The 23,174-nt window shown below is 48.7% G+C and overlaps 1 protein-coding gene across 2 annotated transcripts; it reads left to right on the forward strand.

The window, feature by feature from the left end:
- Positions 1-1,509: 1,509 nt before the first annotated feature.
- TSPAN15 (tetraspanin 15) lies at positions 1,510-16,714 on the forward strand. Of its 2 annotated transcripts, XM_040072005.2 has the most exons (8): positions 1,510-1,640; positions 5,640-5,825; positions 7,682-7,756; positions 9,456-9,551; positions 11,144-11,260; positions 14,027-14,074; positions 15,456-15,572; positions 15,857-16,714. In XM_040072005.2, the coding sequence occupies exons 1-8, from the start codon at positions 1,545-1,547 to the stop codon at positions 16,007-16,009; spliced, it is 888 nt and encodes a 295-aa protein (XP_039927939.1). In that variant the 5' UTR covers positions 1,510-1,544; the 3' UTR covers positions 16,010-16,714. The 2 variants fall into 2 exon arrangements, with proteins under 2 accessions (XP_039927939.1, XP_058277629.1); XM_058421646.1 differs by lacking the exon at positions 14,027-14,074.
- Positions 16,715-23,174: the final 6,460 nt, after the last annotated feature.

Below are 23,174 nucleotides of genomic sequence, written 5' to 3' on the forward strand. Positions count from 1 at the left end.
GGAAAACAACAGGTAAATGGACACTCCTTTACTCAGCTTCCCCATCCAGCAGGATGTGGCCCGAAATTTTATGTGCAGGAATCAGCACAAAGGATAAGGTAAAGTATCAAAAAAGTCCAACCAGAACAATTAATTTAGTTAAATACTCAGGCAAGGAAGATGCCTAAATGACAAGAACATGCTTGGATGTGAACAACACCCATGAGACACAAAGACCATGTGACAGACACTAATTCCCAGCAGCTATGTGTGATGAGATTTTCAGCCTGCATGCCATTGCTAAGTGTCAGGGATGCTTGCAAATCTCTCTGAAAATCGAAGTTGTTGGTATTTTAGAGGATGAATGCTCTAGGACGTTGTATTAGTGTCAGAAACATTGGAGGGGAGGAGCGATTCTGTTGCTGGGAGTGTCCTGGGCTGGATTTTTTCCCAGAAGCAGAGTGTAGAAGCACTGCAGGCGATGGCTGCGGTACTTTTTATAATAGAATTATCCAGGGATATTTTTTAGCCTTTAGAAACGAGGTTTTGGTGTATTGTATCACCTAAAGAAATGCTGTGCGCTTGAATGTTTACACAGTTCTCATGCGCAGCTCAGAGGTTTTCCAGTCTCTTTGCTAGGTAACTTAAGGATAAATGCTGCCCGACTTCATCTCCTCTGATACTAGACACTGATTTTCAGTGCCATCTGTCTCTGCTCCGGGCTGGGATGAAACAACCAACTCTGTGACAGTCGTCTGCCGCTTTGAATGAGACTTTTTTCCCCGGGGGAAAATAGCCCTTTTGTGGGACAGGAGTGCAGCACTGCGGGCTTGAAAGGGCTTATTTCATCTCGGAGGCACGAACGGCGTTTGCAGTTCATGATCGCAGTGTCAGACCCACCACGGACCCGCTGTCACAGCAGCGGGACGTGGAGCGTCGGCGTGGGCACAGAGCGTGGCCGGTGCAATGTGCCCGGGGGCTGCTGTTATCGGCAGGACGCGACCCCCTTGGCATGTGCAAAGGCGTGGTGGCAGAAGGAGGGCTAAATGCTATGCTAACGCTTCCTGCCGCCGGTGTAGGGCGGAGGAATTCTGCTTTGCCATGTTTTTTGGATGCTCGACCGAAACTCTGAGCGCCCATGCAGCGGCTTCCCACGGCCCTATTTTTGTCCCGGCTGTTTTTTGGTGATGACAGAGGTCTGGGGGATGCGCGCAGGGCTCCGGCAGCACCGCCAGATTCCTGTTAGAGCAGCCAGATCTATTTCTCCTGCCGCCTCCAGCTGCGGGGCTAATCCCGGCCGCGCGTCTGCCGAGGGAATTTAAAAAAAAAAGAAAAAGAAGAAGAAGCGCTAGGAGAAGAAGAGACGAAAGGCGAAGCCGGAGCCGGCCAGGCGCTCCCGCCGTTCCCCGCCGTCCGTGCGCGTCGCTCCCGGGGCCGGAAGCGGCGCGGCCCCGGGCCGGGCGGGGCGGCCCCTCGGGGCCGGGAAGGGGCGGAGGGCCCGGCGGGGCGGCCGCAGGTGCCCGGGCACGGAGCCGCGGAGCCGCGGAGCGAGGGAACCGCGGAGGATGGCGGCGGGCGACCCGGAGCAGGCGCGGTACTGCGGGCGGCTCTCCTACCTGTGCCTCAAGCTCACCCTCATCACCTACTCCACCACGTTCTGGGTGAGCGGCGCTCGGGGGCGGGGGCACGGCTCCGAGCGGGGGTCCCGCTCCCGGGCCCCGCAGGGCTCCGGGATTGGCGAGACATGGGTGTTTCTGTGGCTGAGGGCGCGGCGTCCCAGTCCCTGCCGAGGGACTGACAAGCTGCTTTTGGCGGATGGAAGTTTGGCAGGTGAAAATCCTTCGTGCGCGTATTAAAACGCGGCTCTGTCCTGCCGTGAGGCGGACAAATGGAGCCTTTGCCTTTGCCCTACAGCGGCGCTCCTCGGCGTGTCGGGTAGGTGCTCCCGGAGCCTGGGCAGGGTGAGGCTGCCGGGCTTTAGGGCTTACAGGGGTGTGGCACTTGCTGTCCTCGTCCGGGTGTCTGTTTGGTAAAGCCAGAGCGAGTCCCAGCTGATGGGCCACACCGCTGACTTCTGACACGTGGTAAATCCACACCGGGCACCCCCTGGGCTGGAAGGAGCCCCTGGGGCCCTTTGGAAGTGCTCTTTGTAAACACCGTGGTTTTAAAAGTTGCTTTTTTCAGGCTCTGGGATGCTGGGAAGATGCTGGCTTCAGGTGGTGCTGATGTCAGAGGAGCTCGGGCAGGGGTTTTTCTATCTGGCTTTTTCGCTTTAAACGCTGCTTAAGTTCTAGTTCGGCTGGTCTGTTTTTGTCTGACACGGTATTTACCAGCTGGGAGCTTTTGCTTTGCTGCGTGGAGGAAGAGGCTTAGATCCACCAGGTTTGATAGCGTCAGATTCAACCTGTGATTTAATGAACAAAGATTTACACGCAAAGTGTTTGGATGTAGTTCAGGCTTTGAGATCTTTTGTCTGTCTTAGCAGACGAACCGACCCTTGGGTTTAGGCTCCTGCTGCTCCCTGCAGTCGTGAGTTTCGGAATAGGGAAATTCAGATTTGCTGCGTTATTTTTCAGGCCCCTTTCTTGCGGCGCGTCCTTCGGACCGTGCACGCCGTCCGCTCTGCGCTTTCTGTGGGCGGCAAGGGCCCTTGCTGGGGCGGTGTAAACATTCATCTGGTGGCGCAGAAAGGGCCCTCCTGGAACCATCCTCGCAGCGCAGCGCCCGCCGAGCACAAAGCCTCTTTCAGGCAGCCTGAGGGGTTTATTGACTCTTTGTAGTCGCTCGCTCTGGATTTTCAATGCTCTGCCCTCGTTTATAGGCGAGAGCTTCCATTTGCCGGGGAGATGGTGTGCTCTGGGAGGGGGAGGATGGGGCTGCGAGAGGGGGAAGGCAGGGTGGGGAGCGCCAGGGAGCTGTTTTGGGAGGGCTGGCACCGGCAGCATCCCGCTGGCGCCGGGGCCCACCACGGGCAGGGCCGCGTGGGCTTCGCTGGCGGAATTCGCTTTTATTCCGGCTCAGCGAAGCAGATCTCAGCCGCTGTAAATGTCACTCTCCCGGCTCCCTCTTCGGCACGGTTATTCTTGCCGTGTTTGTTTGTTTGTTTGTTTGTTTGTTTGTTTTTTTCTTTAATCAGTGTAAATGGAAGCAAAGTTTGGCTGGGGGAGTGTTGGCTTTCTTGAATACTGGGTGATGTTCTGCTGCTGTCTGGGGCTTTCACCGGCAGGATGCTGAGTTCATCCCATTCCCGCCCTGCTGTTGCAGTTCCTCTGGCACGTTACGGGCGACGATGCCCCACATTTGAGTCCCCAGGATGGCTTTAAACCACCAGGAACTAAATACTGGCCTTATCCAAAGCAGAAAGGGAATTAAAGCGTTGCTGGGCGTGTCGGAGGGGATGTTTGCTACAGGCCTTGTGGTCTTCCCCCGTCGCCCAGGGCTTTTTTAAAAACTAGCTGTCACTGTAACTTTTCCAGACAACTCTTCTGCTGGTGTACGCGGTTGTCATGTAGTTTTCCTGCCCAGCTGAAACAAAATCCAGCATTTTAAACAGAAGGTGCTGTTGTTGAGCTTTATTTAAGAAAAAGAACTGTAAATACAGGGTTAAAGCTTCTGCTTACAAATAAATAAATAAACGAATGCTTCTCCTTTCTCTTGGGAAAGCAGCTTCTGTGTGTGCGAAAGCCCCAGAGAAATCCCCTGGTATTTGCTGGTGGATGCTCATTTGATGTGAGTCAGGGCAGTTAATTCTTCCCGTGCACACAGCTGGAATTGCCAAACGGGGAGCTGTGGTGAGGGATGCAGGATGTAAACAGTCCCTGATGGGATGTAAGGCACGGGAAGGGAGAGCACAGATGGGAGAGGAGGCTCGGGTGGGATGGCTGCTGGGCCAGCACTTCTGCTTGCCATGAGTAAATGCTGCTGTTGGCTTGGCCATATTAAAGGTTTAAAAGATTTTTATTAAATGCTTAAGAAAATAGAAGATAATGAAAGCACAAATCTTGGAGGGTGTGGGGTGAAGATGCCATAGGTATTTATATATCTTAAGTTCTTAAAGTAGGCAGTATCTTGTATTTTACTTACGGGCACCTTTTAGTCAAAAACACCCTGAAATTTAATGCTTCGATGAGAAAACTATGGTTAAGAAAAAGACATTTCAACAGAAAGTTCTAGTCTTGAAACAACACCCTTCTGAAATTCTGATAATCCCTATCAAGCTTTTAGTACCTGTGGTATATGTCCAGTGTTTCTGTTTTGTTTTTTTTTTATTAAACTTTTTAAACAAGAGATCTACCAGACAAGAGTTATTGTTGTTAATGGCTCTTCAGTACTTGCTGGAGAATCTGGTTTTGGGGTCACTCTCAATTTGGTCAGATTTTAAGTTGTTTTTAAAATAGCTTCAGTATATTTATTTTTTATGGGTGAACCCTTCTGAGAATTTTCTCTCTTTAAGTGACAAACCGGTGGCATTTCCTACATATTGTCCTTCGATGTCATTATTCATTTCCATAGAAAATCAAGAGCTTCCAGTAAGTTGCTATTTATTTTAAGCTATCCCATAATTAAAAAAGCGTTTCAGCCGTTTGGCTCATGAGCTCATAACTCACATCGTGTGTCCCTCTATGCCCTTTGTGTCATATCCAAAATTAAGAAGTGAAATTAAAAATTTAGAAGTATAATTAAGAAGCGTTGGTGTGCAGGGAGCAGACTCGTGTTTCCTGGGGAAATGTCAGGTCAGGAAAGGGGAGTGGTGTTTATCAGGTTGCCAAAATGATTGATTTGTGTCTGGTCTCCTCCCTGACGATGCGTCTGGCTGTCGGAGTCAGCAGCAGCAAAGTTTTTCCACTGCAGTTTCTGTAATTAAGTATCGTGGGCTATTTTTTATTTTAATTAATTTGGCATAATTCAAAGTGATTTGCAGCACACTGTAATTTTAATGCAAAATGATTTTGACTTAACTAATTACTTTGATTGAAATATCTTTACTTTGTTAAATGAAATATGTCCCTTCCTATTTCACTTGTCAGCTTTATCTGGTAGCTGCTCAAGAAGGTGACATAATTTCAAATTTAGTTTGGTGGATTATTTTTAGTTTTTAATCTGGTGCCTTTCTCCTGAGGGGAGGTATAGGAAATATCCGACTGTCTTTACTGAGCCTGAATCCAGCAGGAGTTAATATGAAGGGACAGACGGGCTGCTTGCAGACCAGCTTAGAGCCTGTGTCCTCTTAGAGGCACATACATATTTCTATGTATTTATGCACAGAGAGAAGGACAGGCAGACACACCGAGGAGGGTCATTGTTGCCATGGCAGTAGCTCATATATGTAATATATATGATCACAGATGGGTAATAAATTGCATTTCAGCCAGTGATGTATATTTTGATTAGTTCAACTTCCAGAATGTTAAAACATGATGAAATACGTTTTTAGAATGAACGAGTTTCATTTTTTTTTCCCCAACTCAGCTTTTTTTTGCACTTTAGTCTTTGAGGGCTTTTTAAATTTTTTTTTTATCCAAACTTCTGCTTTGGGTGCTTCATTGTTTATAATGAATCCCGAAGCGAGCAGTGACAGGTTCCTGTGTGCTCACAACCTGTCATCTCTGTGTTTACAGGAGAAGGAGTAACATCCGTGCTCTCCTCTCTTTCTCTTCCAGGTGATCGGAGCCCTCGTCCTTGCCGTTGGGATTTATGCAGAAATTGAAAGACAGAAGTACAAAACTTTAGAAAGTGCCTTTCTAGCCCCAGCAATTATTTTAATACTTCTGGGCATTGTAATGTTCCTGGTATCCTTTGTGGGTGTACTGGCTTCTCTAAGAGACAATTTATGCCTTCTGCAAGCAGTAAGTGTCGGAATTTTTATTACCAGTTTCTAAGGCTCGTTGCTTTTTCTTTTCACTCTCCTCTGAATTCACATTCAGAACTACATCTGCACTGAAAAATACTTTAGTGAAGTTGCTTTTTCAAAGCTTTTAATTAAATCTGAGTTTAGTGGCTGTGGTCCCTCCCTTGGGGAGCAGCAGCATTCGGTCTTGCCCGTGACAGGAGCGGCGAGGGGAAAAGGAACTTCCCAGCAGTTAAGGTGCTATGGAAAATAACCAGGAATGTGAGTTATTATCAGTCACTTTGCATCTTGTGCAAACTCAGCTGCTGACGTACCAGTTGATGCCAGCTGCTGGTTTCAACCCAGAGGAGGAAAGAGAGAAACCCTGGCTCGGGCTGACGTCCGGCGTGGCCGGAGCCTGTCTGTCCTCCCCTGGGAAGTGGAATGAGAGGGGAGAGGGAGAAGTGTGTGTTCAAAGTTAGGCGTGGAGCTCGGACCTTGGAGAGCAGGGCCCTGAGGGTGAAATGAAAGGGACGAGGTTTTTTTCCCTAGTGCCTCTGAAAAGGTGAATTTTAGGGAAATTCCTGGGAAGCACTACGGTTGCAGATGGAAGCTGCACATGTGACTAATTAAAATTAAAGTGTGCAAGCTTTGTTTTCACCTGGGCAGAATCAGACAAGAGTTTGGGTTGGAAGGGACCTGTTAAAGGCCACCTAGTCCAACCCCCTTGCAAGGAGCAGGGTCACCTTCCACGAGACCGGGTTGCCCCCAACCTGGCCTTGTCATGTCAGTTCAGTCTAACAAAATGTGGAATGTATGGTTTGTTATGGGGGGCAAAGCCAGAAATATCCATGGATTTTGAAGTTACACGGGAATTTTACTGAGAGCCCCTCCTTAGGCTTCTTTCCCACTGAGTGTGGTGGTGTGTCAGATGCCAGGAACATTTTCTGTCCCCGTTCTGGTAGCAAACCCAGCTGGGTATTCAACAAAGCGAGTCCCTGATGCCAGCTTCCCAGGCTGATTCCAGATTTAGCAGGAGAAAAGAATTCACCTGTCTGGTGAATTCCTGACACTGAGCACACAGAAGTTAAAGCAGCTTTCAGAGGACAGCAGTAGGGATTATTTTCAGATGAGGGATCATAAAACTTCACTCCTGATGAAGTTCATTGTTATACAGAAGACCTAAATTCGCTTTACACCATCTTTTATGCCCAGAGGATTGGAAAAACATTTCAGGTACTGACTGGCATGCTGCAGCTCTCTCACAGTGCGGTAGATTTCTTCATATTTTTCACATTTTGCACACGCTTTGATGGGCAGCAGTGGATGCACACGTGGCTGCGTGTCAGTGCATTTGTGAGCAGATGACAAAACAACACACCACGAGGTACCAAGCCTGGAATTTTGCTTTGATTTTTCCCTGGCAGTGTAGTTGAAGGTGGTTTGGATTATCTTAAGGCGTGCTGCTTCATCCACTAGTTGAAAGGTGACAGGTGAGTGCTGGTTCTGTGGGAAGCATGAGAACGTGCAGTGTGCTGTGGTTGGGAGCAGTCCATCAACATGCTGCTGTGGGATGCTGTTGTGGGAAGCAGGATCTAGGCAGGGTAATTACAACTCATGGGTTTGAGTCTGTTCAGAGCAGAAAAATAACGTGCTTGCCAATTGGGCAAAACCCAGAATAATTTAAGAGAGGAAAAAAGGCTTTCTTGTGACATTGACAGTTTTATAAGAACAAACCCATAATTTTATATTTTCCTTTAAAATGCCGTGCTGAAAGCCAGGTGTATTGGCAATTGAATGCTAGACTTAAAGCCACAAATTGAAGGACTGATTGGAGTTCTGTCTAATGACTCACTTGCACTCATTTTCCTGCAGTTCATGTACATCCTTGGTATCTGCTTGCTGATTGAGCTGACAGGTGGAGTGGTGGCCCTGATCTTCAGGAACCAGGTGAGCTGCTTGCTTCAGGTTTTGATGTGATTCAGCTCTGCTAAATAACAGCTGTTGTCACCCAGGCACTCACTGATGGAGGTCCAGGCTTTTCAGGGTCTTCAGGGTTCAGCAGTGGTGGGGTTTGCCACCATTCCAGAGACAAATCCCAGGCTAACGAACCGGGAGAAAATCCGCTGACTACAAATGTGCAATACAGGCAAAATGAGTTTCTAGCTCTTCGTGCATGACAAAATGCTTTCTTCTGTTTTGCCATCTGGGTCTAACTGCTAATTTGGGAAGTTTCCAGATGGATTTGGAGACTGTTGTTTTTTAGTGGCCCAAATGTTTTGCCTCAGTTAAAGGACAGCTCTTCCCTGCCCACATCCATAGGCAACATAAAAAATTCATATAGGAGACTTCATCATTGACAAGCATGCTGTAACTGTATTCAGCCCTTGATTTTTTTGCACAGAAAGCAACAGACTATTTTTTTGTTGTTGTTAGAAATGCTTTAAAGCATAAATGTATTCACTATGGCAAGTACTAGACGTCTGTGCTTCGATTTAAAGCAGGACAGCTTCGCTTAGGGACAGGTTTCCTCCCTTGTTTTTCAAGGTTAGTGGGGAAGTTTGGGTTAGTAGGGGGAGAACAAGAAAGTATTTATGGAAGCTTTGGGTAGTAGACTCTATTTAAGTCCTGTTTGTTTTGTGTGTCATGTGCATTTTCCCCATTTCTTTCTCTACTTCCTTTTCAAATCTGTAGCATCTAAATGAGGTTCTTGACCAGTTAGGAGGGTCCTGTATTACTTCTCATTGCTGATGTGATAATCCTTTTTGTTCTGGTTAGTTTGTAAGTGTTGCAGTTCCTAATACTGAGAAGATGAGTGGGTGTATTTCGGGTTTTCTGACCTGTAAGGCTTTAACTTTGTCCACTTCAGCGCTGGATTGAAAGGGAAGTTGTTACATTCTGATTGTGATTAGTCCCTGATTTTTGCTGTGCTGAGATTGTGCTGGATCTTGAAATCTAAATACTTTTTTTTTTTTGCTTTTCTCTCATCTTCTGAACTTTAAAAACACTTTGCTGATTTAATTTCTAATACACCACGCGGAGGAGATACCATTTTATATCTGCCATTGCCTCACTTCCATATCTCTCAAAACAACCACTGTCAAACATACAGATACACCTTTTATTCCACTCCACATGGAATAAAGCTCTCTATCTGGCAATTATGGACTCTGGAAAATCAAGCTAGTGGAACGTTTGTGGAAAAGGAAGCTCGTGGACGGCGGTGACACGGTCAGGTCTTGCTGCTGGGGGCGTGGTGCAGCCCACGGTGCCATGGTCCACCGCTCGAACCCGCTGCTGTGGCGCGCAGGAGGTGACGAGGGTGACGGGGCTCCTGCTGGGATAACGGGACCGTCTCTGGAGACGCTTGGAGAGCCCCAGCCGGGAGAGGCGTCGCGCGTCCCAGCCCGCACCCGGCAGTGAGGCTGCTTCCCTAGAGGAGAGCGGATGGTTGGTCCCTGCAGGCCTGCGTTACAGTTTGGTTCTAATGAGTGTTCTGGTGTTTTTCTCTAAAAAAAAGAGAAACAAGAAAGCCTCATCTTTTGTGCTCATCAGTTACACTTGTCACTTTAACCTGCTCTTCTAATTCTGTTCCAGCCGGCGTGCCCGTTGGGCAACCCATGAATCTTGTTTTCTTTTTGCTTTCTAGACAATCAAATTTTTGAATGATAACATTAGAAGAGGAATTGAGAATTACTATGATGATTTAGACTTCAAGAACATCATGGATTCTGTTCAAAAGCAGGTTTGTTGTTTTTTTTTTTTTCCCCTTGGATTAACTCAGCAACGGCTTTGAGTTTTCCCAGTGATGTGACAATCAAGTTGTTACGGATGAGGGGGATGAGTTCTCATGTCTCACCTCTCATGGTGTTCCTGCTGAAGTCAGGGCTCATCCAGCATTCCAGCTGGCATTTAAAACACTCTTACATCACTGCAAAAAGAGAGGGCCAAAATGCAGCTTTTGCCTTGGCAGGTGCAATTCAAATGCTCAAGGTCAGCCCCTACAGACCTTTAGGTTTAGAGTGGCCCCGCAGCTGGGGTCAGATGAATTCAGCCTAAATTCCACCCATGGCCTTGCACTCAGTGTTTCTGCTGGCTGGTCCCAGAGATTGGGAAGCATCTTATTAACAGGAGACTTTGGATACGGAGAAATGAGCTGTCATTTAGGCTGCCACAGCCTGGGCCTGTGTGGCTGCTCAAGGGCATGCACAGAGCTCTTTAAAAAGGTTGTTATTGGAAGGAAATACCAGTGGAAGAGCATCTACCTGTAATTAAAATTCAGAATTTCAGACACTGTGGTGAGCCCAGCTGAGCATTACTTAATGGCACGTGGCCTTGACTCACAGCCTTTTTTTTTTTTTTTTTTTAAATAAGGCTGGTCTGTAGAAGTGTTTATTGGGTTATTGAAGAGTTCTGCCATGCAGTTCAGAGACTGTAGAAGAAGCAAAAAGTGTTCAGAAATGTGATGTCAGGGCCCGTGGGGTGTCCGTGGCCATGCCAAGTAAATGGTTATTAAAAAAACTGACTTAGGAAGTGCTACATGTATTCTAGGACATCGTTATGGAGATGGCAGCCTGCTTTGAAAAACAAAGTTAGCATGGAAAGTCTGTCAGAAGCAGACCATCCTGAGGAAATTTTGTCATTAGACTTCATAATGCTTTAAAGTTTCCATGCACTGCCCAAAATTATGGATATATACACGTTAATGATTAAATGAACTCCTCCTTTTCCCTTCATTTAAATTATAAAGTGAATGTTTATATTAAGTCAGTGTAAACTTACAGTATTTGTTTGCCAGCTTTCAGTTCTTCTAAATTACACCCACAGTGTTTTGGTGAGATTAATTTATACCTTAGAGCAAAGCTTTTGTCTTTTAGATCCAGTTGGAAATGCAGTCGTAATCCTTAAAACAACTGCAGAGTTAGATTACAGGTCAAGATGGAGTCGATGTGAAAACACTGCTTAATGATGTCCAGAGCTGGAAAGATAATTTTTCAACTCAGAAAAGATGGGAGGTGGAACTTAGCACTGAGTGCTCTGCTCTGGCACCCTGGTTCAATGAGTGCCAGAGGAATATTACCTATATCTTTAATTCTTTCAAACTGTATTTATCATATACATTCATACATGCCTTGCTGATAAAATTACAGAATTTTTTGGCAGCTCAGGGCTTTTAAAATTGCTTTATTCTTACTTTGTTTTCTACTTGTTCAAAGAGTTTAAGGTACAATTTTTTTTTTCCTTTTCCTTTTGGAATAGTAGAACCATTTAGGTTGGAGAAGACCTTTAAGATCATTGAGTTTTGTCTTTTTTTTTTTTTTTCCCCTCTCTCTCTAGTTTAAGTGCTGTGGTGGGGAAGATTATAGAGATTGGTCCCAAAATGTGTACCACAGCTGTGCAGCTCCAGGACCACTGGCTTGTGGAGTGCCCTACACTTGCTGCATCAGAAATAAGGTAAGTCCTGGCATCTCAGCATCGCTGGTGTTAGCTTAAAAAGCTGCCTGACTTCAGGAAGTTTGGGGCAAGAAGTAAAGGAAAAAGGGTCCTTTCCTCCCCCAGTACATCTGTGGGTCTTGACAACTTGAAAGGGAGAAAATGATGGATTAGATGTGTTGGCTGTTTTACTGACCCACTTCCCCAGCCGCAGAAGGGATGCTGAGAGCTCCACTGATCTCATGGCTCGCCTGAACCAGAGCTGTTTAAAATTCAGTTTTGCTGGTGCCAGGAAGCCTGGGACCTGGTGGCTTCCATGGGTGGGGGTCAGAGTGATGTGCTCCGGCTGCCGTGTGAATTAAAAACCGAACAGAATAACCTTGTCGTCGCCAGAATAATCCAAAACTGTGGGCAGCTGACCTCAGGGTCAGGGCATGCGTGTGGGCACAGCATGTGTGCTTGTGGGCACACCGACCTGTCCTTGAAAATTACCTGCCTCTAAAACCCTGGAGGGACCAGAGTCTGAAGCAGTTTCTCAGTCTGTGATGAACTGGTACTAACTGGTGCTGACAGCACTAGGAGCAGGCGTTGATTTTCATGCAGACATGTCTCTTAATTAATTCTGTAATTCACTGCTCTTCATTTGAGGGGTACATGTAATGCTGAATTTGATGAACTATTCCTCAGCTCCTCCAGTGCAGGCAGCCCCTGCCTCACTGGGTTTTGCTCTCTAGTCTGAACACGAGACAGAGACTGAGTGTGCATAAGAGCAGAGCTCAGGATGGACATCCTGCTGCTGCCTGGTTTGGGCTGCCCTTTCCACATCTGCCTTGAGCCTGGCTGTTTAACTAAAAGAAAGGAAAAATAGATGCAGTGGTTGTGTCAGTAATCCTGCTAGGTGCTGCTGAGAAATGTCTGTCATAGGAAGGTGTTTATTACGTGTGCTCACACATTTTTGGTGAGTGGGAATGGGTCTGTTTATATCTGTGATGAGCTTTGATTTATTCTCAGAAACCAAAGCTGAACAGTTATGCTTTGAGTCCTCGGTGTTTGAGAGAAAGAATTTGCAGCTGGATGGAGCAAAACAGCTCAGGATTTTGCCTTCAGGAAAGAGAAAGCACTGAAATAAAAACTTCTCCAGGGAAAAATGGGGAGTGTATTCTCCGTATGCTTCACTGACAGCTGAGGAGGGGGAGGATTAGGCTGCTTGTAGCCCATAAAGTGTTAAGCTCAGGGAATTAATTGAAGGCAGGGAGAAGCCCCAAATGGAAGTGTGGTACCTCCTGCAGTAGGTGGGGGCTGGTGGCTCTGCAGCAGGGAGATGCTGTTGCTGTGCTGTGTGCAATCTGGGCACGGTAACACCAGCACCAGGGCTGTGCAGGGCTGCCTCGGGGAATAAACAACCAGCACATGCATCAATCTTGTGTGTTTGACAAATCCTTCCAAATACAGGCTGGTTTCTGTTCTGGGAAGCTGCAGATACGGTTTGTGATTACTCATTGGCTCTGTAGTCATGGAAAACTCCCGCTAATGTTGGTGCCTGGATTCTGATCCCCTGTAAAACCCTTCTGCTAACACCAGCCAGCTCATACTGGGGGGCTCTAGAGGAGCTATGTTTAAGTCAAATTATTTATTAGAGACTGACACTAGTGTAGCAGATAGAAATTAGCCCCAAATGCCTTTAATCCTCTGTTTCCAATGCGTTTATCTCCGCTGCATACATTTGCTTGACGCCCTGTCAGCAAATTCCGTGTTTAAAATTAAATGAGGGACTGCGATCCTTGTGGTCACACATTTTTGGGAATTGCCACGTGTGGGTCGGTCAGGCTTCAGCAGTTTTGGGGATCACGAAATCACTCACAGCCAGCACAACACACTGGTGCCTAATATTGATACTGACTTCCAATTTATGTGTATTTATTACCTGTGGTTGGCAGATGGGTACCCCACACGGTTTCCCAACAGCCCTGTGGAATAGTCCGAGCTTTTCCTTCTAGGAACGTGCTGAGGCTTGTTTGTCAGACAGTTGTACGTTCAAGGTGAGAGCCCAGCTTTTTGGGGTGCTTAAAAACTTCCCTTTTCCCTCCATGTCTTTGTTCTCTGCTTCCTTGGATGCCAGTGGATTTTTACATTGGATGATTTTTAAGTGAAGGATGGTATTTTTGGGTTGGCTTTCCCAGGCTTTCAAGGTAGAACCTTGGAACCCGCAGAAGGCATGACATGGCTACGGAAAATGCGTTAGTAATCTGTGGTGAACGCGAGCACCCAGTTTCTTCTAACTATATGGGGTTTATATTCATGTATATAATGGTATTGCATGAATATTGTAATGAATTTAGTCTTGCAAAAAGCATTCGTAGTACTGGAAGTTTTTTGAAACTGAAGACATTTCTGAGCTGAAATTTGTCTTTGTCTTGGCATGAAGGCCGTGTTAACCCCTGGTTTTAGTAATAAGGTGTGCTAAATTATTAAGGCTTTAGAAGAAAATCTAGCTGTTCATTCTGTGGAAACAGCTCTGTCACAGCTCTCGTTGGTTGCTGGTGCCACCCTGGTTTTGTTGGATAGAAATTGTTCGAATGTCTTGTGACACACTGACAATACTCATTCCTCTAAAGTCACGTAGAGCTCTAACTAAATCTGACACTGGGGCTGCTGGGCTGACCTGGTGTTGGACTGGGAAATAACCCTGTCATTGCTTCTATATGAGCTGGGTGAACACAGAGTAAAAATAATAGTTTTGTGATTTTAGTTTGCTGCTGCAGTTCATATTTATTGTTTTCTTTTCAGACAGACATTATCAACACTATGTGTGGATACAAAACCATTGACCAAGAGGTAACATAGCCAGCACCCACCCTGTCGTGGCAGAGGGTGCTGCTTCTTCGCGGTTTTTCTGGTCTGTTATAAAAGTGTTTTCTGTGTGCTTTAATCTGCCAGGCAGGTAAATCAGCAACTAAAACGGTTCTTTTTTCCTGGAATAATTTCCACATATGAAAAACGTAATCTTGTTTGATTTTTGTTATCTTCCCTTGTATTTTCCACTATTCCTTGTTTGTTGACAACTTCCCCCAGCCAATTGCACAATTAATGCACAAAGAGCTACTTTCAAAATTTGAAGCAGTGACTTGAGGTGGGGAAAGCTTTTAGTACCTAAAATTCAAAGTTTCTCATTGAGTAAAATTGGCACTGATAAAAGCCAACTTAGCTGTTTCGCAGTATTTTATACCCGAGGAGTGTGTGTTTTATTTTCAAGCCTGTGGTAGTATTCCTGGAAGGGCAGTGGCACTTCCCTGATGGTGTTGGCTGCCTGCTCCTTCCTCCAGGAGTGGGATGGGGCCTCCTCCTTCAGGTCCCTTTCGGGAGCAGCCCCAGTGGCTCCCGAGGAGAGACTGTTGGCTCAAGGCACTAATTGCAGAGTGATTAAGAAGGGAAATCGGTAATTGGATCTGCCCTGGGCTCTCTCCTGGCTTTGGAGTGCTGGGGCAAGGCAGGGTGGGAGGCTGGTCTGAAAAAGCTCCTCTCCCCAGCTCATTTGAGGCACTTGGAGCACAATGCCAGCCTCAGTTGTTGGTTTTTGGGATTACCGGTTGCCCTTACATACAACTTGTCTTCGTTCAGGTTCGTTGATTTGTGGCTTAATCACCTGAGCGCTCCAGCCAGGCTCTGACACGGGGCACACTTCAGCATATGCTTAACTTTACCCCATTCATCTGCTTAGGGCCCTCCGCAGCCTCAAGTGCTTTCCATATTATGGGCTGGGGGTCACGGAGCACCACAGCTTGCAGGACTGAATCCAAAATTCTCTTGTTCCTGTCCTCTTTAGGGTCTTTTTGCAAAGCACTTGGTTCACAATTTATATTTTTCCGCTGCTGTATTTTCAACTTGGAAGCGGAGATGAAAGCTAAAGGGAGATTTCTCTGCTTTCCGAGTGGTCTTAAATGAGAATTGGGTATGTTTGTTGTTGAAAAATAGCTGCAACAAACAGGTTTCAGACAATGAGATAACTTACCTCAGGTGTAGAATAACTTTTTAAAAATAGATTAATTTGTTGCGGTGTGGAGCAGCTTAACAACAGAAGGAAGAGTTACCGATGAGATCTTTGCGGGTTTAAAGGGGCGGGAAGACAAACCAAATCTGCCTCCCTGAGTTCTGAGTTGCCCCGTGTAGCACACGCCAGGGGAGCTGCCTGCTGAACCCTTACTCTGATCTTTTGCAGCGCTTGAGTGTTCAGCATGTCATCTACGTCCGAGGGTGCACGAATGCTGTGCTCATTTGGTTTTTGGACAACTACAGCATCATGGCTGGCGTGCTGCTCGGCATATTGCTGCCCCAGGTAAGAGGGGGCCGCTGTGTGGGCCGTGGGAAGGAACATCTGACTTGCTGCTGCGTGAAACCTCATCTGACCGCAGTGCTAATTTTCTTGTGTAATTTAACGTACCTGGTAAGCCGAGGTGGCATTCCGGTCATTTAGCAGCATCACCGCCATACGTTGCGGGGTTCGGTGCGGTAACTTGCTTTTGCTCGGGGGATTTTCGAGTCCTCCCCTAGCCGTGACTTCCCAACGCTCCGGTGAGCTAAGCTGTGCGCTCTCTGACCGGGCTGCCCTTCCTCCGGCAGTTCCTGGGGGTGCTGCTGTCCTTGCTGTACGTCACACGGGTGGAGGACATCATCGCGGAGCACAAGCTGAGCGAGAGCCTCTTCGGAGACGCGCGCCACAGAGCTGCCCCCGAGTTCTCTGGAGCCGGCTGCTGCATGTGTTACCCGGGCTGACGGCGAGAGCGCGGAGCGCGGCCAAACCGGGCAAACGCGGCAGCTTCGGTCCGTGCCGGCTGCTCCAGGCTCGGGGGGCGATGGAGCAGCCGGCGGCGGGTGCCACCAGGACGCGGCGGAGGGTCCCGCGCTGCCGGCGGGACCGCCGAAGGGTCGGGCCTGTGGATCATGACATCTCCTTCTGAGTGATTGCTGGCTGACAACCCGGCCGGAAAAAAAAACTGGAGAAGATTTCAACGTCGATTTCTAGGGAGTGTCTTTGCGTCTCGGGGTGTCGTATTTAAGTGTTTGTCCTTTTCCAGCTTTATTTTCTTACTCCTTCCGGAGAGATTTCTTACCGATCGACCTGGTGAATATTAGAAGTGTGCTTAATAATGGGGGTTTATGCTAATCGTGGCGAATTTACTGACAATAATGGACGTGATGCTGATCGCTTTCATTGCTCAGTCTTCTGTGCCTTTTAATAATGGGGCAAATGCCAATGTCAAATCAGTCAGGTAATGCTTGATCTATTTTTTAAAGCAGTTTATTACTGTCTGGCTTTTGTATAAACTTACAGGATGTTTGAGTCTTGGATGTACTGTATTTTTCCTCTTTAGTAAATTAACTAGGTGATTTATAACTTCATATTTTTTTGGAGTTCTGTATGTCAACATGTTTCTAAAATTTACTGTCAAAATAAAAACAATGAGTCGCTTTTCTTAAAAAAAAACAAAAAAACCCCACACAGGTTTTGTTTAAAATTATTTAAATTTTCTTATGTAAGTTAAGCCTGTCCCTCAAACACTGGACCAAAAGGCAGAAGTAGCAGGAGCTGTGATTCTGGCTTGGATGCTGCCTGCCTGGGCTTTTGGAGAGCCACTGAACATCTGTGCCTCCCTTGCTTCTCCACCAAGAGCTCTGGGGTTTTTGTTGGTGTTCCTTTGTCCTGAGCATTTCTCTGCAGTCTCTCCAGCCCCAGCCAGGCCTGCAGGCAAAATGCAAAACCTAATTATCATAATATTTCAATTAAACCAAAGTCAGGATGACAATAAAGCAGGTTTCTATCCTGCATGTAAATCTCCACTAAGAAAAACGGGGCAACATCTGATATTATTCTCTTCTTGCTGCTTTTTGTAGTTGGCGTTTTTAAAAAATTTTCTTGCCCTGGACATTTTTTTCTGCTTTCTTCAAAACTCAGCGTTTGCTGTTTAACTCTCTGCCTTCACCAAGAATTTCTGAGCCAACTTCATGTGTTTTTTAGGAGCCAGAGAAGGACTCATCCAGTGCTTTCGGGGTTCCTGATGGTTTCTAGGAGGGAGATCCCGGTCCAGCAGTGCGAGGTCCTTTCCTACACAGCACGCTGCAGCCTTGGGCCCTGCGCATGGCTGCTACTTAATTAGTTGCTCCTTGCTGCCCAAATTTTCCTGGTCTCTGCCTTGAATAATGTATTCTGGCAAGATAAGAAGCAAGGTGTGTTTTAAGGGTGGATTTGTGTACAAGGAGAGGAAGGAGGAGCAGTTTGGGAGGACGGAGCTGACTGCTGGGGAAGGACGGGAAATTTGAAGCTGAAGTTGGTTTGTAGCAGAGACTGGGCTGGGAAGGTGGGAATGACAAAAATAGTTTTCTCTTTTGATGACAAAAGTAATTTTTTTTCCCTCTAATGGTGTATTGTAAATGTGGGGGTGGTGTGGAATATGAGACAGCCCAGAAACCAGGAGGTGGCAGAAGCCTGGTTAAACTTCAGGTGGTTTAAATGAAATGGGGACAACATTTTGGGATACAGGAGAGCAGTTATCCCTTAAGAAGAAGATTTGTGGGCTGTACTGAATTTTCAGCCATCCCCGGTGTCATTCACAGTGTTTGGGTGGGAGTGATGTCGACCTGACAATCACAAAGTAAACACCGCGTGGTTTTGTTTAATAAATCTTTGATTCAAAAACCCTTGACCTGTCCCATTCCCCAAGATCTGAGGAAATTAACTCTTGGCTTCACAGGCCATGGTGATTGGAGGGAGGGGTGATGTCTGTTGGGAGGTGGCTGGAGGAGAGATGCAGCAATTCTCTGCTCAGCTGCCTTCTCCAGAGAGCTGATGGGAAAATTGTCTTCAGATGGGTGAGGAATGCTGATGTAATTTAATCCCTGTCCTCCTGGCAGCAGCAGCCACAGCTGGGCTGCTCCTCACAGATGCATCCTTAACCTGATTTAAGAAAATGCTTCTTGGCTGCTCCTTAAAGGACTGAGACAGCTCCACAAAATCCCAGAACTGTGGATGATTCCGTGTGAGTGATTCTGACGACTATGAGCTGCCAGTGGTTCGTGCTCCACGCCTTCCTGCTTTCCATCGCCGTTCAGAAAAAGAGATTTACCTTTGTATTTCACGAGGCCACAGGGCCCAGACCTGGCGCAGCACTTGGGCGATGCAGGCTGGCGAGCTGGGTGTCCGCAGTATCCGCTCTCCGCGCTGCCGCTGAGAGTTGATGGGAATCTTTAATTAGCGCAGATCGGGAGGAGAAATGCCGAGCAGGTCTCCCTCTGCTGGTACGGATACGCCGTAGGCCAGGACACCAATTAAATCTCTGCTTTCTGGGAATTCAATCTCGGCATGCCTGCGGCACCCGGGTTTCTTCAGCGGCCCTTTCCCCTGCTCTGCTGCGAGGAGCTCCTTGGTGCAGGGACGGCTTCCGAGGAAATCCCTCGATAGCGTCGAACCTCTGCAGGGGTTTTCGTCTGCTCCTGAGGCACGGAGGGACGCTTGGGGCACAGCTGCTGGCTACAACTTCACCTTCGTTCCTCGGAGCTGGGATGAGCTGATTTCCCCCGATGGGGAAGAATATCAGTGTTGAAGATGTAAAAACTCTCTAGCTAAAAGTTGTTTTGTAGATTTGTGTTCCTAAAGCGTTTTTCTTCACTTGGACTTCCCAGAGATCGCGAACAGCTGATTATTCAAAGGTTCTGGTGTGGGTTTAGGAACTGATTTTTGGTAAGAAATAATGTGCTGAGGGCAGGTGTTCCCACTCGCCAGGATCCCGTGGGCTGTGCTGGGCCAGGGAGATCACCTCGACCACAGGAACGTCAGTGGCACGGAGGCTGCTTTGGGTTTGCATCCTCATTTAATGTCTGTGCCTTCCGGGGGAGCAGGGAGAGAGGGCAGCATCTTCATCTGTGGTGAGAGAACAGCGCTGCTTGTTTGTCTTGTCCAAATTACCCTCGGTGCATCGTGCTGCCTCTGACCGCACGGCTCCATCTGTCTGTGCACTCGGGATGGAAGCTCTGCTCGGGTTTGGATGCAGCTCCTGGCCTGGTCTGTCTCTGCAGCGCGGAGGGATAACATTTTGCCCCGCAGCAGCGTTCAGAGCCCTCGGCAAAGGCAGCTGTTAAATGCCCTCAGGAAAGTGGGAGTCCCCAGGCGTTTCCAGCGTGCTCCTTTGAAGGAGGTGCTTTTTTTCCTGTGGGAAGTTTTGTCCTTGGTGAAGAGCTGAAAGCTGCCGTCCGGGTGAGGAGAAGAGAGGAGCTGCCCGGGATGTGCACACACCGGGACAAAGCCTCCTCATCCTTCTGGGCGCTGGTTTGCTGATCCCAACCCCATCACAGCGCTCAGCCCCGCTTGCAGATTCCTTGTGGGTCAGCAGCAGGGATGGGATGGGAGGTTTTGCCAGGGGCAGGAGCTCCCGGCACCAGGTGAGCGTTGCTTTGCCACAGCGTTCCCAGGGCGCTCGGGGACTCTGCAGTGGCACCTGGTCAGGGCAGACCTCTCCCATCCTCGGCTGGAGCAAAGCAGAGCAGCGCCATCTCCTCCAGCTTGCGGCCACACATTCCTAGGTTAAAATAAACACAGCACCCTGAGGGGTTTGGAGGGTGCAGGGGAAAACCTGCTGGCTGAAGGGCAAGAGCCAGGGGGAACGGAGCCCTCTGGGGTCCCTGGGGCTGAGTGCAGGCCCCGGCAAAGCTGTTGAGCTGCTGTGGAATATTGGTTCTTGGAGAAATCTGTGTGCAGGGCTTTGGAGTTTCTCTGGTTTTTTCAACCATAACGGGGTTTTGCTGGCTGGGACAGCTGCCTCTGCCCCTCTTTCCCAGCAGGGGTGTTGTGCTCTCTGGTCCCATGCAGCACACTCCTTTGCTGGGATGGGGAAGGGCAAATTCCCGGGGCCTCATGCTGGATCCTGGGAATGGTGGAGCAGAGGTGCAAACCGTGCCCGAAGCTTGGCTGGATGAGTCGGGGAACACGGTCCTCTGGAGAAATGGCCAAATCTGTGGCGGAAAGGAGAAGATAAGGAAGAGGTAAGGAACTTCTGTGTGAGTTCCCAAAGCCTTGTCCCTCCTGATCACAAGAGTACAGAGCCTGCAGGAAGTGTCCCTCAACCCAGGGCCGTTGCTCAGGCAGAAGTGGTCCATCCCCTGGTGGTCTTCAGCTTCCCATCATTTGGTGTCTCCTAAACCAGTGTTCGTTCTCCAGGAAAGGCAGGTGAAATATCCAAGCCCCCCAAAAGAGCTCCATCTCTGGGCTTAGCTCACTTCCCAGCCAGCTGTTAGCTTATTTCCGTACCAAATGTGTTTATGCCGCTGAAAGCACCCGCTGCACCTGAGGGAATGAGGTCTCTGAGGAACGCTCTCCATCTTAGCCCAGTACACGTGCGTGTCATGGGATCATCCCACAGCCCCATCCCAGGAACAGGGGCAGCGCCAGGCCGGCTGGGATGTGCTGTTGGAGCAGTCCCCTTGCCCAGCAGCGGAAGGAGAGGTTGTCAGCAGCACCCCTGGCACCCCTCATCCTGCTACCGCCACCCTGGCGCCTTGGGAACGGGGCAGGATGTGGCCCTGCCACCCCCAGCCCGGTGACAGCAGCAGCGGCACGCCAGCCCCCCACCCCAGTTATTGCTGGATGTCGCAAAGGACATTGAAAAGCAAGGAGGAGAGCTGTGAAGAGGGTCATTTTAGTGGCTCTTTCTCTCTTCTTCCTCCCCCAACCCCCCGAGAAGGAAGTTAGAAAAGCAGAGCCCTCAAAGCCGCATTGAAAGGGTGACAGAGACGGGATAATGCGTAAGACTGAGGGAAGGAATCTCAGAGCACTCGCCACGGTGTTTTAATGATCTGTTAACAATTGCCCCTTTCAGGGGAGAACATATGGTAGATGGTTTGCTTTAAAAAAAAAAAAAAGGACAAAAAAAAAGAAAAAAGAAATTACTTCAGAAACGTAAATGATGGTGGAAAATGGTGGGGATTGCGGTGAAGAGCTGGGGGAGGGAGGTGTAGCCCCCGGACTGAGGGGATGTCAGATGATGAGAGGATGTCAGATGAGGTATCTCTAAGCACGGGGGCTTTGCTGGGGCCAGAGACCCCGAAAAACGCCGGGACCCGCGGGGGGAACTGGGGCTGCTTGCTGACAATGAGGGAAAATGGTGAGAGCACTGATAAAACCCGGGAAGCTGCTGGGACCCTCTAGGACACGGGCTGGAGCATCCACCCCCAGGTCGTGTTCCAGCCCGGCTGCGCGGGCAGGGCTGCTCCTGCTCCCCTCCCTGCAGCTGGGCCAGATGGTGACAATGCTGGCTGCACGCAGGTGGAGAGTGCTTCCAGGTTCCCCTGCCGTTACCTGCCCTGAGATCAGCGCCCTTCTCCCACTGCACCCTGCTGGCACGACTTTAAATCGTGGCTCACCAAAATCACGCGTGCGGGCCGGTGGTAACGTGTCTTGCAGAGCTGGGCTGCAGCTGAACTACTGGATTAGAACTGCAGTTTGTGTGAAAATGCGTGGATTTTTAAAAGAACAATTGTTGCAAAGCCATGATTTTTATTGAGATCCAGGAGTCAGGCTGGGCGCTCGGCTTTACAGAGGTGCTGGCATGGGCTGGCAAGAGGGGCTGTGCTGCTTGGGGGCTCCCCAGGTTCGTTAGGCACCTGGGCTTGTGGAAGCAGATGGTCCCATCTGGATACAAAATCATCTTCTACTCAGCGCTGCAGTAGTGCAGGGTGGGAGAAGGCTCCAACTGAAAGCTTAGGAGTTTGGCAGATGGAGCCCAGAGCTGGATGAAGGGCTGGGAGAGGGGAACCAGCCCAGGCCGTGTGCAGACGGGCAGGAACGGCCGGGGAAAGCTGCCATGGGGCACCGTGACACCAGGGCAGGATGCACCAGAGGAGGGGCACAGAGATGCGCGGAAGGGAGCAAGGGAAAGGCAAAACTAGAGCAGGGGAAGGGATGATGCTTCCTGAGACTGAAAGAAGGGAGAAGATGGGAGGAGAAGGGGCTGGCACACGGCTGGTCAGGGAGAGGGTGGGGTCATGCCCCGGGGGTGTGGGTGGGTGATGCTGGGATTGCTGTGGGGGCTACGAGTGCATTACACCCTGTGGGCCGGTCACCACAGCACTGCGGGGTGCCAGAGGTGGATGGCGCCGCCGAGAATGGCGATAGGAAGGAGGATCGGGAACCAGTTACCAGCAAGTGCGTGGGACCAGTGGGAAAATATCCACAGCACAAGTTTGAGTCACGTTCCTCCTGGCAGCGGGGCCTTGGCTTGAGCAGTGACCCCTGAACCACACTGGGCACTTCTCTCTGTGGTGGCAGCGACCTGGCGCTGAATTCAGTTGGCAAAGAAAGGGTTAAAGACCCCCCATCTTGCTCTGTCTCATCTTGAGGGGTTTGATGAAGATCTGTAGAGGGGTGAGTGGTGTGTGAGTCTGTCAGGGCACTTCCGCCCTTTTTTCCCAGATCGGACAGCGTTATTTCCTTCCAAACTCCTGGGTTTTAGCAAATTTTTTGCTTCTCAAAAGCCAGCTCTGGTGGATCCTGGTGTGTTCAAAGACCAGTGGAGCCTCTAAAATCAAGAGAGGAAAGCACATCTTTAATTATTTTTGGAGGCCATTAAGGACCATCTGTCTGTTTGATGGGCATCAGGGGAGTGAGGAATTACAGAGAGGCCAAATGATGAGTTTGCTGTGCTTCTGACCCTATCATGCACCACAAAAAAGTTGCCAGAAGCTGTATCTTTATAGGAATGAAGGGCTGGTCAGGAAAGTGGCAGCCTGAGCTCAGCATACCCATGGTGTGTAATCATTCACTGAGGGCCAAAGGAGAGTTGATGCAAACACTGAAGCCTCAGGTCTGTGCCGCGCAGCTGGTGGCTGGTAAATTGACCACTGCCAGCTGATGAAGTCTGAGTGCTCTGTTGGATTCTGCCAGAGCTCACCA

Source organism: Hirundo rustica, chromosome 8, assembly GCF_015227805.2.
Source record: "Hirundo rustica isolate bHirRus1 chromosome 8, bHirRus1.pri.v3, whole genome shotgun sequence".
In the NCBI taxonomy this organism is placed as follows: domain Eukaryota; kingdom Metazoa; phylum Chordata; class Aves; order Passeriformes; family Hirundinidae; genus Hirundo; species Hirundo rustica.

Excerpts from the sequence above, each read along its gene's own strand:
- TSPAN15 (XM_040072005.2), top strand. The coding sequence starts at position 1,545 with ATGGCGGCGGGCGACCCGGAGCAGGCGCGGTACTGCGGGCGGCTCTCC. Across the intron at positions 5,826-7,681 it reads ATTTATGCCTTCTGCAAGCA|TTCATGTACATCCTTGGTAT; the intron begins GTAAGTGTCGGA and ends ATTTTCCTGCAG. Across the intron at positions 15,573-15,856 it reads TCGGCATATTGCTGCCCCAG|TTCCTGGGGGTGCTGCTGTC; the intron begins GTAAGAGGGGGC and ends TTCCTCCGGCAG.